At 41.9% G+C, this 13,888-nt stretch overlaps 2 protein-coding genes across 2 annotated transcripts; one reads left to right on the forward strand and one right to left on the reverse strand.

The window, feature by feature from the left end:
- Positions 1–4,763: 4,763 nt before the first annotated feature.
- LOC131219055 (uncharacterized mitochondrial protein AtMg00810-like) lies at positions 4,764–5,708 on the reverse strand. The gene has a single exon (XM_058214022.1). It carries the CDS (start codon positions 5,706–5,708, stop codon positions 4,764–4,766), a length of 945 nt encoding a protein of 314 aa, XP_058070005.1.
- A 2,088-nt stretch (positions 5,709–7,796) lies between these two features.
- On the forward strand, positions 7,797–9,576 carry LOC131218542 (noroxomaritidine synthase 2-like). Its single transcript, XM_058213142.1, has one exon. The coding sequence runs from the start codon at positions 7,827–7,829 to the stop codon at positions 9,384–9,386; it is 1,560 nt and encodes a 519-aa protein (XP_058069125.1). The 5' UTR covers positions 7,797–7,826; the 3' UTR covers positions 9,387–9,576.
- The last annotated feature ends 4,312 nt before the right edge of the window (positions 9,577–13,888 follow it).

Raw genomic sequence — 13,888 nt, forward strand, 5'->3', positions numbered from 1 at the left:
TTGGATCGGTCCGCTTTGGTCCGGTTCTAGACAGGACCGGTTCCGGTTCCAATTCCAAAAGTTCGAGAACCGTTGGATATGGATTGGTTCCGGTTTAGGGCCCTGTAAAACCGAACCGAACCGTTGAGCCGAACCGTGACTCGGACCATCGATCTAAACCTTTACTTTAAAGTTTCTTTCTTCTTTTAATGGTATATTAGAAAGATAATCCATAGCATTTCTTTATTTCTGTCAAAAGATAATCCATAGCATCAATTTATTTCTTTTGAAACTGAAGCTTAGAGACAGCCATGTACAGAGCCATCTTTTATTACCTGAAATAGATCTTCCAGCTCATTTTGGTTGTGTTGCATTGAATTCCTTATTCTTCTTCTTTTTATGCCATCATTTTTTATCTGGTCATGGGTAGGCCAAGTTGCTCTCTAATATAAGTTACATAGCAATGCTAATAGTAAACAGAGTTGAATAGTTTTAATGCATCATTGATCTCCTCTTTACTAGTATCAGAGTTGTGAGGATTTTCATTGTTTGATCAGTAGGATAAACATGGTGCTTTGTTTTGCTTTTCTATATGCAAGAAATTATTAACTTTCAATGTCGACTTAATGACAAGGATGCCTGTGCAATTATAATCTTACAACCTTGCCTACATGTCTAATGCAAATCTCAGCTCCATAGTTGTTTGACACGTGTGAAATCTAAGCTACTCATCTGGTGTGTCTCACCATGTAGATCCCTTGGCTGGGAAATCTAGCCATCTGCTCATTGGGTATCTAACATAGCACATGGATGATTAGAAAAACTGACCAACAGTCATTCAACACTGACATGGCAACCACTGAATTGAGTGAACCAGCTTGATATTTGTGCCACAGCTTGCAATGCATGACCTGTGCATCTGTGGCCACCAGGTGGGGCTTGTATATCTTACATGTTTGGCAGCAACTGCACCGGCAATGACCCACTCCCTTTTCTCATTATCTTTCTGATGCTTGATCCTTTTTATAGAATGGTTGAGAGATTTTTCATTCAGCTTTCAACGCATCCCAGTGAAGAAAATGGGGGCAAGAGCTCCAACTGATTGGATAACCCAAAAAAGGAAAAATAAATAAATAAAAATCAGAACATTATCTAACTGGGCTGGATTTTTAAAAGCCCAGAACCGTGGAACCAATCCGGAACCGAACCGTTTTTCACAGTCCGGTGCCGGTTTGGTTCTAGGGTGCTAACGGTCCAATTCTGGTTTCAATATTTGAAGAATCGTTAGGAACGGTTCGGTTCCGGTTTCACCCTAGAACCAGATTGAACTGACCCGTGTGCACCCCTACTACGGAAGACTCTGATGAAGTTAATACTTGTATTTTAACTTCAATCAGGTATGTTAGATTTTATAAACATGTTAGGTGGAAAATAAGTCTTCCCGTTGGCACTAGAAAAGTTTTCTTGATAATTTGTTCAATTTCCATTGCTTTTTGTGTTGCCGTACACTTGAGCTTTGGATATATCTGATTTTTAAGCTCATGCCTGGAATTATCCTGAAAATTTGATGGACAGGGTAGATCTATATAAAAAATTATGATGGAATCCAAAGAAAGTTAGACATCTTAAAAGTTGTGGTGCAGTACAATACAATCCATTTGAGACAGAAAATTCTGGCCTATCTTGTTAGCTGGAGTCATCGGAAATGACGTGCACTGATGAGACGCCACGGCACTGGAATTTCTTCGTACCTGTACCGTTCGCAGTCTCTGCACTCACAACCACCTAGTAAATAATGGGACCTATGAAATATCCTAACCACCAAGAAGTGGGCCCCACGATTCCAACGATGACTATAAACAGCATGCGGGTGATGGGTTCATCGTATCTCTGACTAACTTAGCAACAATGGGTGCATGGCTACTGATGAATCTATGGTGCTACTATACCCTGGAATCCTCTTAGCTTTTGCCTGTTTTTTCTACATTCACACCTTGAGAAACAAGAACAAGGTTTTTGTGAATTGGCCTCTTGTTGGAATGCTACCTTCCCTTCTTCTCAACATCCGTAGATTGCATGTTTATTTTTATTTTTATTTATTATTATTATTATTATTTTTGGACAAACTGAGTTATACACCGTCTCATAGATGACCCAATAAAAAAACGGCTCAGACTCGCCTATCATATACCATATGTCTACATATTGCATGTTTAATAGCCACTTCATTCATTAAATTTTACAGATCACTTTACAGTGTGAGCCAAAAATTAAGTTTCATCTAAAGCTCAAGTAGACGAATCTAAGCATTTGGATTGAACAACAACCGTTGAAACCTTCCTAAGGTCTATTGTGAGATTTATTAGCTATCTAACCTTTTCATAAGTCACACGGACCTAGATGAAGGAAAAGCACAAATATCAACTTGATTATAGCCTTAAGTGACTTCAAGAAGTTTTCAACAATGATGTCCAATTCCCACTATTTCTGTAGTGTGGCTGACTTGAGCCTTGGATTTACCTCTTAATTTGTTTCATTCCATACAATAGACGGTGCGGATCTGATACATGTCATGATGGACCCACAAAAGTTCCAAATGTCAACATTTCTGGCTTTCTAGCCTCCACCTGAATGTGCTGCCCCACGGAGCGGATTAGGTGAGACTCGGCTTGACCCAAGGCGGTGCGCCCCCTACTGTGGTGCCAAACTTGACGCGTGTATTCTTTATCCATCCTGTCTATATCTATTTTTTTTTAATAGATTATTTTAGGGTATTATTAAAAAAATAAAACTGAAGGAGATATTATTATTAGTGGACCATATATATATCATGGGAAACAATGGTGATTGACCATTGATGGGTTAAAGTTTTGGATCAAGCTTATACTTTTTTTTTTTTGTTTTTGTTTTGTTTTGGCTTTTTTTGTTTTTGTTTTTGTTTTTTTTTTTCTCTTCATCCACACTTATGTGAACTTATCAATTGTATGGTAAATAAAAACTATGGAAACATTAACGTGAGCCTTAAGAAGTTTTTAATAGTAGGCTGTTCAATCACCACCGTTTCCTGGAGTATGTTCCACCTGATAATTTGATTTTCTTAGTTTTTTGTGTCATGCTCTAAAATAATATGAAAAAATGGATGAACCTGTAGAAATAGAATGCACCCATTAAGGTGTCCCCAACGTTAAGATCTGCACAGTCTTAGGTAGGGCTGAACACGAACTGGGCTAGCCCCATTAACTCGCTCGACTCGGCCCGAAAAAGCTCGACTCGGCCCGACCTGTAACTGAGTTCGGGCTGGGATAAGCCATTTTCTTCAGCCCGAAACTGAGTTCGGGCCAAGTTCAAACATGTCCCAGTTCGGCCCGACTCGGTCTGAAACCTAACTTGACCTGGCCCGACTCGGCCGTTATATATATATATATATATATATATCATAAATTCTTATCCTAATCATTTGAGACAGAGAAGCGAGAACGTCGTCCGTCCCTTTGTAGATGGAGAAGGCCCAAACTCGCCCAATTGACTGGGCCGAGTTCGAGTTGGACATGTTGGCTGGTGAGCTAGGCCGGGTTCGGGCTGAGTTTGACAAGTGACCGGGTCGGGCCGGGTTGAGCCCAGTTCGACTCGGTTCGGCCTGATGTACACCCCTAGTCTTAGGTGAGGCTGGGTCTTGCATAATAAGTCATCCTGCGCCACACAGCAAACAACGGAATTTCTTGAGGTGTGAAATTTACATCGCTCACCATTATATATTTCTTATACCAACAGTGGCCATTCATTTTTTTCAGATCATTCTAAGAAACGAATCCTAAAACAATGTAGATCCCAAGCTAAGGTGAACCTAGGAATTGATGCTATAGTTGAAAACTTATTAAGGCTACAGAAGACTCTGATGAGGCTACAGAAGACTATGATGAAACTAATATTTGTATTTTAACTTCAGTCAGGTATATGTGTGATTTTATAAACATGTCAGTAGAAAATAAGTCTTACCATTGGCACTACAAGTTTTCAAAATAGTTTGTTCAATCTCCATTGCTTTCTATGGTGGGATACACTGAGCTTTGGATATACCTTATTTTTGAGCTCTTGCCTTAAAATTATCTTGAAAAATTAATGGACATGATATATTTAACACAAAAATTATGATGGAACCTAAAGAAAGTTAGACACCTTAAAAGTTGTGCTTGTGGTGTAGTTGGCAATCTATATGAGACAAAAAATCCGGCCTATCTTATCAACTGAAGTTAATCGAAATGATGTGCACTGGTGAGAAGTGATTGAAAGGATTTGCAAATCACCACACCATTTTACATGGGTGAGTATATCTATTTATAATATTGTACAATTGTACAATATGATTACACAGCTATGGTCTCTACAATAAAGGCTAATAATCAAAACAGATTTGTGTGACATCTCATACAATCAAAGAGGATCCCGTGAGTCAATGGAGGAGGATCTATGGGGATTCTCAATACCCCCCGCAAGCTGAGTATGGGATTACAGCCGACGCGAAGCTTGGATCGAAAAAAGGTAAATACCGGCCATGAAACACTTTCAGTGAATATATCAGCGACCTGCAAATTTGACGAAACATATTGAGTGCAAAGGGTACCGGCAACAACAAGTTCTCGTAAGAAATGGTAGTCAAGGTCGATATGTTTGGCACGCTTGTGAGAAATAGGATTCGAACTTAAGAAAATCGTGCTCTTGTTATCATAGAGTAACAAAGGCCGATGTGTGAGGGTGACCTTGAAATCACGTAGGAGATGAGTAAGCTATAGAACCTCAGCAGCAATAAAAGCGAGAGCACGGTACTCGGATTTGCAACTGGAGCGGGAAACTGTAGGCTGCTTTTTGGCACTCCAGGAGACAAGATTGTCCCCAAGATAAATGGAATAACCAGAGGTGGAACGCCGAGTATTAGGACACCCTGCCCAGTCGGCGTCAGAATAGGCCAAGAGACCAGTAGATGGCGATGCAAAAAAGGTTAAGCCAAAGTGAAGAGTGCCCTTGACATAGCACAAGATACGCTTGACGGCTTGAAAATGTTCTTCAGTGGGAGCATGAAGAAATCGACTGATGGAATTGACAGACTGAGCAAGATCAGGGCGCGTGATGGTCAAATATTGTAAGGCACCAACTAAAGAGCAATAAAGAGTGGGATCTGAGAAGGGTCCACCATCAGAGGAGAGGTGCTGAGACACAATCATTGGTGTAGCAACAGACTTACAGTCAAGTAATTGAGTACGAGCAAGAATGTCATGAGCATACTTAGTTTGACTGAGAAAGAGTCCATCCGGAAGAGAGGAAACCTCAAGGCCAAGAAAATAGCTTAAGGAGCCTAAGTCCGTGAGGGCAAATTCCGCGTGCAGCTGCTGAATGAATCGGTTGAGAAGTGCTGAATTATTCCCTGTAATAATGATGTCATTAACATAGAGCAACAAGTAGATGAGATCAGCTTTCCTGCTGAAGATAAAGAGGGACGTATCAGCATGGCGGCAAGAGAATTCAATTTGTGAGAGAAATGTACTGAAATGATCAAACCAGGCCCGTGAAGCTTGTTTCAAGCCATAGAGAGCCTTTTTTAATTTGCACACATGAAGAAGATGTCGAGGATCAACATAGCTGAGAGGTTGTTCCATATAAATATCTTCACAAAGAACACCATTAAGAAAGGCATTCTTGACATCAAGTTGACGTAAGGGCCAACGATTAGACATAGGTAGAGAGAGAACAACCCTAACGGTGGAAGCTTTGACCACGAGACTAAAGGTGTCGGTGTAGTCAAGTCCGGGAAGCTATGTGTAGCCCTTGGCAACTAGGCGAGCCTTGAAGCGATCAATCGAGCCATCAAAGTGATATTTGGTCCTGAAAACCCATTTGGAACCCATAATATTTATATTGTGTGGCCAAGGAACAAGAACCCAAGTATCATTCTTGAGCAGCACTGCAATTTCTGCATCCATGGTGGCAAGCCATGCAGGATCCTTAGCTGCAAAGAGAAATCCTTTGGGCTCGGAAGTACTGAGCAAGACATGTAGAAGGGTCGGCAGTTGCACGGTGCTGAAAAGAGCTAGATGCTTGGGCTTGAAGATCCCATCTCGAGCGCGAGTGATCATAGAGTGACAAACACGTGGAGCTTGATTAGACACTGAGGAGGATAGACCAGATCTGGTGGAGATCAGCTCCAAAGCCTGAGGAATCACGAGGCTCACATGCAGTAGGATCCAAAGCAAAGGAGGATGGGCTAAAAACTGCACGGACTCAGAAATAGAAAAATCATCACAGATTGTGCAAGGGTCTACAAGGGGCCGTGTAATAGTGGGCACAGGGGATGGAGCCAAAGGGTTAGGAATGTAAGTGCATGGCTCTAAAAAATTAGAGATGATCAACTCTGAAGGGGGATGTGCACGTGAAGAGTCTAAAAATGGAAAGAATGACTCATCAAATTGAGCATGTCGAGTAATGTAAATACGAGAAGTAGCGGTATCCAAGCAACGGAAGCCCTTATGAGATGAACTGTAACCAATAAAGATGCAAGGCAAACTATGCGGAGCAAATTTATTAGAAACATAATCACGTAAACAAGGATATACCCGACAGCCGAAGGGATGAAAATGCTCATAATTAAGAGACTTACCATATAGAACCTCAAAAGGTAAAATACCGCCAAGGATCGGCATAAGCAACCGGTTGATAATGTAAGTGGCAGTGCTGAAAGCATGAACCCAAAGGCGAGAGGAAACATGGGAATGAAAGAGAAGAGCAAGACTTGTTTCAGTCACATGACGGAGTTTGCGTTCTGCACGTCCATTCTGGGAAGGAGTATAAGGACATGACATTTGATGATGAATGCCATTATCCTGAATATGAGATTGAAATTGAGAATACTGGTGAGTTCGGCTCCGCCATCACTTTGAAAAAAAATTATTTTTGCAGAGAGTTGATTTTCCACAAATCGTTGAAGCGGAGGAAAATATCAAAGAAATCAGACTTAACCTTATGGGGTAAAGCCATGTGAAATGTGAGTGGTCATCTATAAATAACACATAATAGATAAAACCTGCATTTGATTTAACAGGGAAAGATGGCTGAAAGAGTTTTCTAAGGCAAGCCAGACATCTCTGGCAATGGTAAGACCGAGCACTTCTTCCATAGCTTCTTCGGTGAGGGAGGAAAGAAGCAAGCTGAGAATGCATTGATGTTGAAGTTTCCAATCTGTGTATTTCTAGGTTTCTGTAGAAAATTTAGTAGCAGAGGTAGAGTTTGTGGGTGGAGCAGCAATGGACCCATCGACATAGCCAAGAAGTCCCTGGCAGTCAAGAAGCGTAATAAGCTGATTGCGCCAGAGAAGATAGTTTGAGGAAGAGAGTTTAATGGTCACCATGTGAATCATGGTGTTGAAGGAAAGAAAAGAGTCGGAGGAATCGACAGCCATGAGGATCGGTGGGAGGTTGAACCCATGAGGGGCTCTGATACCAAGAAAGGATTTGCAAATTACCACACTATTTTACGTGGGTGAGTATATCTATTTATAATATTGTACAATTGTACAGTATAATTACAAAGCTATGGTATCTACAATAAAGGAAAATATATTTGTGTGATATCTCATACATCTCATACACCGTGAGTCAATGGAGGAGGATTGACGGGGATTCTCAATAGTGATGGCCTTGGAATTTCCTAGGACCAACCGCAATCTCTACTCACAACCACCTAATAAATAATGGGAACTATGAAATATCCTAACCACCGAGAAGTGGGCCCCATCCAACAATGGCTATAAACAGCGTTCGGCTAATGGGTGCATCTTATCTCTGAAAAACTTAGAAACAATGGGTGCATGGGTAATGATGAACCTATGGTGCTACCCTGAAATCCTCTTAGCTTTTGCCTGTTTTTTCTTCATTTACATCTTGAGAAACAAGAACAAGGTTCTTGTGAATTGGCCTCTTGTTGGAATGCTACCTTCCCTTCTTCTCAACCTCCACAGATTACATGATTGGTGCACCCAACTTCTCCGGCAAAGCGGGTCCACGTTCGAGTTCCATGGGCCATGGCTCGCTGGTATGGAGCTCTTAATAACATGCGATCCAGCTAATACCAACCACATACTCTCCAACAACTTCTCCAACTATCCTAAGGGCTCTGATTTCTCCAAAATCTTCGATATTCTTGGAGATGGGATTTTCAATTCCGACTCCGATGTGTGGCAGGTTCAAAGGAAGATGGCTCACACTCTCATGAACGCTGCGAAGTTCCGCCAATACGTGGCGAAGAGAAGCCGCGAAAAGGTGGAGAATGGACTCATGCCTGTTCTTGAATACAAGGCCCGTCGAGGCGACGTCGTCGATCTCCAAGATGTTTTAAAGAGGTTTACGTTTGATAGCACGTGCATCTTGGTTTTCGGTGCTGATCCTGGATCTCTTTCCTTAAGCTTTCCAACGGTGCCGTTCTCAAAGGCTATGGATGATGCGATGGAGGTGTTGATGTTCCGGCATGTCGTGCCGGAGAGCTGTTGGATGTTGCTAAGGTGGCTGAAGATTGGGGAAGAGAAGAAATTCGCCGAAGCTTGGAAAACCATCGATTGTTTCATCAACGAACATATTTCGAAGCGAATGGAAGAATTGACTGAATCAAAAATGGATACTAAAGAGGAAGAAATGGACGAGTCTGTTGATTTATTAAAATCTTACATCAAGTATCGATGCGAAGATGAAACAGGTATCTCAAAATCCGATGGGTTTCTCAGAGATACTGTAATGAATCTCATGCTTGCAGGGAGAGACACGGTGAGTGCTGGTCTCACATGGTTCTGCTGGCTAATTTCAAAAAACCCAAGAGTCGAATCGAAGATATTAGATGAACTGAGGGCGACTTCCATCATAACACAAGGAGGGAATGCACAAAAACCTGCAGTGTTTGAGCCTGAGGAGCTCAGCAGGCTGGTTTATCTACATGCCGCCTTATGCGAATCTCTACGGCTATTTCCGCCTGTTCCATTCGAGCATAAAGGAGTTCTCCAACAAGAAATTCTTCCCAGTGGAGAGGTAGTTCGACCGAGTACAAAGATCATGTTTTCGTTGTATGCGATGGGAAGGATGGAAGGCATATGGGGCGAAGATTGCTTAGAATTCAAGCCCGAGAGGTGGATTACGGAGCGAGGGAGATTGAGATTTGAGCCATCCTACAAGTTCATAGCATTCAACGCCGGGCCTCGGACCTGTCTGGGTAAGGATGTCGCATTCACACAAATGAAGGTTGCCGCTGCTGCTGTGCTCTATAACTTTCATTTTGAAGTGGTGGATGGACACCCTGTGGAGCCTAAGATCTCCATAATTCTTCACATGAAGAACGGATTGATGGTCAGGATTAGAGAAAGAAGGTGTGCATGATGGTGTGGACATGTGTTACAGAATATTAATGGTGTTGATGGGGACGGCTTTCGGGCCCGACGTGTAAGTTAATCTTGTAGTGTTTGATTATCATTTTAGGAGCGAGAAAGAGAAGTAATTTGCTGTTGTATGCGTTAGTGTACAAAAATATCAGTTTTGGATAGGAATCCACTACACCTTTTGTAGGCCATACCAAGTGCGTGCGACACCTTAGGGCCTACCATGATTTGTACGTGACATCCATTCCATCCACCTGTCGTGACATCCACGTGAATCCCATATATATAAACTCGACCAATACACATGGGCCACATCACATAAATAATGTATAATTGCAATGAGCATCTAGTGTCATTTTGGTTAAAATTATAATCGCTTTCACAACATTTTCTTGGTTCCGAAATTTAATTGGGCCACGTAATCTTACAGTAATTTTATAAGATTAACAAAAAAAAATTACAAAATCTACTTGATTAATAAGGATAATTACATTTCTCCTGTGATGTGGTCCACTTGAGCTTCGGATCTGATTCATTTATAGGTTCATGCCCTAAAATGAGGGAGCAAAACGGATGGATGGCCTTGATATGAAACACTTACGTAGACTCTCAGGAGTTTCAACTCCCGGTCAAGGGTTCGAGTGCCCATAGGTGGTGAAATTCCACTAGCGTGAGTGTGTGGGGGTGTGTGTGCATGTGTAAAAAAAAAAAAAAAAAGCCACATACGTAGAGTTGTATATGAGCAGAGTATACTCGTTAACTCGCTCGACTCAACTCAACTCGAAATGAGTTTGAGCCGAGCATGAGCTGATTTTTGGTGCTCAAATTGAGTTTGAGCCGAGCACGAGCTTGGCCCTGCTCGACTCAGCTCGACTCGAATAGTATTCAAAATCAACTTGACTTGGTACTCGACTAGGGGTATGTATACCCAAAACAAAAAACCCTAAGCAACCTCTCTCAATGACTCTTCTTTCTCTCTCTTCGAGGCCTCCTCCTTCATAATATCCCTGTAAGTCCTCACAGAAGGATCAGGTGTCTTGTCCCCCATTGCAAACGCATCATTCCTGTCTGGTGAGATTATCCGGTTGAGCCTCCACTTCCTATAATCATCCTCCCTATCGATGATTTTCTGCGGTTTCTTAAAACCAAGACCATCAATATCATCCCCACCCATTCCTCTTGGTAGTTCCTTCAATATCGATTTAGGTGCAGTATAAGATACCAATTTCCTAGCAACCTCTCGCTCCCCAGCATACTGATCTTCCACGTCTTCATTGATAGGGATCGACTGCTCATAGCCCTCAAAGCGGTTGCCGCCCCCATAAAGATCAACATCGAAGGTAACTACAGTGAGAGAAGCAAGCTCCTGCTCCTTCTTTCTCCTCTCCTCCTAGACCCTAGCAATATCGGTGTTCATTTCCCTCTTCCGTTCCCTACAGTGAGAGAAGCAAGCTCGATATCTAATCGAACTCGGCTCAAACTCGAGCTGGACATCCGAACTCGAAGGCCAATCTGAGCCGAGTACGAGCTGGGACTCAGGTAGTTCAAGCCGAGCTCGAGTTGGCCAATACTCGGCTCGGCTCGGCTCGGCTCAACTCGTGTACAGCTCTACACATAAGTTACATTGGCCTCACAGCACCCAACACATCACACTCCAGGGCTGGGGGTGGTGTTGGTAACACTACCAGATCGGCGACCGGTTTTAGATAAGATTTTTCTATTGGAATGGCCCACCTGAGTGTTGAATTATTTTGACTTTTGAGATCAAGGCCCAACACTCGGTGTACTTTCCAAGGGCGTTATGCAAGTAGGATCTGCCAGTCATGGGGATTTTTGTCTCATAGTGACGTATCCCATTCATATAAGACATGGTTTTTTATCATTCAATCATGCAGCCGTAATATCTTTTTACTGGACGTTGATCCGGTGCAACTTTTATAATGAGCTGGACCCACTAAGCTTGATGACTAGATCGGATGGTCAGGCCTAGCCTGGCCTGGACATCAGGCCTTGATTTCAAGCCCAGGCCAACATTCAGCCAGTTGGCTCATTTGATCGATTCACCTATGTACATTGCATGTGGGCCGTTGGTTACTCGTTTCAAACCGTCGATTTACTTCTCAGTTCAAAAGGGCATGCCTCATGGAATGGCGTGGATTCAGATAGGATATGGAGATGAACAAATAAAAAATTCAATTCATAGCCAGCCTGGATCTGGGCTAAGGCCGAGGGCCGAGGGTTGTCTTGGACATGAGTTGGGGTCCACAAAGTGAGATGGTTCATACAAAAGAACTGAGAAATTGCATACATGTAACCAAACCATGGGACCCATTTTAGATGGCTCATAAAACGAAAATTTAAATGGATTTAACTTTTTAATTGGTTGAGTGGTGGACATTCTTCGGATGGTTTATGACATGTTGATGACCTGTCCATGACATTTTGTTTGTGTCAGAGTATCAACCGTCACACTTTGTTGGAGTATCAGATGACTCCCTTGTGGAACGGTCCTGATGAATCTATAGTATTTGGTTTACCGTCGTTCATCCACGTGGTAAATTGCCATTGGCATCTGCTCTGAGTGCTACACGCACCCATCTCGGTACTAGTTTTATAGACCCCGCGTGAATAACCCGTGCACCAAAACACCACAGGTGTGAGGAATCACAACCTTCGGTGGATGGATAACAAATAGAAGGTCGAGATGTAAAATGTGAAAAAGGTTCACATGCAACTAAACAAAAGGTATAGCATTATCATTCCGTCCGGGGCGACCAAAGCCAGCAAATGGGTGGGTGGCTGGGGTGGGCACCACTGTGATGTTTATTTAAAATCCACTCCAACCACCAGATATGTCACCACATTTTTCAGCCAAGGGCCCAAAAATCAACTCCATCTGTGATTCGGGTGGGCTACATTATTGGAAACAGTGTACATGGCAACACTCGCCCTCCAAATTGTTTCCATTAGTGTGGTCCAATAAATCACAAATGGATCTGATTTTTTCTCCACAGGCCTAAAGTTTTGTGTGAAATCTAATGGTTGGAGTGGATTTCGTATAATATTATGGTGGACTTGGTAAAAATCAAGGGTAGATGTCTCTCTCCTAACTATTTTCTTTGGTGTGGTCCACCGGAATCATATCTCAGTCTGAATTTTTTTTGTAGGCCTAATATGAGACTAAATATCTAATGGTCAGAGTGGATCTTAGATGAACATTATAGTGGTCTGTCAAAAATATGAGCAATGGACTCAATTTTTGGCGCCTCCCACAGTGATGTGTATGTGAAATCTTCTGACCATCGTATGCGCAATCCCCATTAAAGCCTAGGCCAAAATATTCAGGTTGACTTGTGATTAGTAGGCCACGTTAAAGGAAACAGATGGGAGAGAAATGTCCACCCTTGATAATTTTATCCACTCCAACAATTAGATGCCACACAAAATTTTAGGCTTGGGAACTAAAAATCAAGCCCATGTGCAATTCAAGTGGGCCATAACAAGGAAAACAATTTAGAAGGTGATCATTACTTATACAGTGTTTACACTTAAATCAGGGATGGGGTGATTTTGGGACCCTTGGCATAACATGAGGTGATTCACTTTCTAACCGTTGGCAATTAGTTTATTTTCTGTCATGTATGTTATATGCCACGTGCCATAATCGACATAGCAGCTTGATTCAAACTGATCAACCTTGACCCCAAGCACCGAAATAAGCAGATAAGTCCAATATAAATATATATGACCAAAATTTGAGAAGATCGGTTGCCTACTTAGCCTCTTGCAGAATTTTGTAATAATCAAGCAATAATTGAAGCACGGGGTTCTTCCTCTGAAAATGGATTGCGTTTTGTCTTTCATAAGAAAAGACTTTTTAGTATATCAATGTAATGAGATAAAAGGAAAAAAAAAAAACTCACTGTCGCTCACTAAGAGTGATCGCACTAATGCATATCTTGAAAGAACTGCTTGATATTGGATAAGGATCAAGTTCAACATATGAGCATAAACTTATATTACAACTAAGAACTATTACTAAGAATTATTACCACTAGATTATCACTACTCCTATGATAAACTAAGATAAAAGATAGATTTGTTTTGATTTGATTGTGTTGTGTTTTATTGTGTGCTGCTTTGTTTATTTCCTCTATTACTTATAGATTTCTCATGTTGCTCTTTTTCAAACGTTTCTCTCATTTAATTTGTCAATTATGATGGCTAGAGAGTCTCTCTCTAGATCTTATATATATATATAAACTGTTCCTCTTCTCTTAGCTAAGCTCTACCTCTTGAACTTTTCGACCGCGCCCTCGCCTGACTGCTCTCTGCTTCTTTTTGCTTTCGTCCGCCGTTCACTTGATCGTGTTTCTCTTGTTCGCTTTTTGCATTCTTTATCTCGACCTCGTCAACTTCCGAATTCTCACCCGTAATTGGCTTCCTGATATCTCGGCCACATTTCCTGAAAGATATAGCTTTCTTGCACTATACCGGCATGCT

This window comes from Magnolia sinica, chromosome 11 (assembly GCF_029962835.1).
Source record: "Magnolia sinica isolate HGM2019 chromosome 11, MsV1, whole genome shotgun sequence".
Classification (NCBI taxonomy): Eukaryota; Viridiplantae; Streptophyta; class Magnoliopsida; order Magnoliales; family Magnoliaceae; genus Magnolia; species Magnolia sinica.

What these genes read in the sequence shown, in the direction of transcription:
- LOC131219055 (XM_058214022.1), bottom strand. Translation starts at nt 5,708, where the DNA reads ATGTCTAATCGTTGGCCCTTACGTCAACTTGATGTCAAGAATGCCTTT.
- LOC131218542 (XM_058213142.1), top strand. Translation starts at nt 7,827, where the DNA reads ATGGGTGCATGGGTAATGATGAACCTATGGTGCTACCCTGAAATCCTC.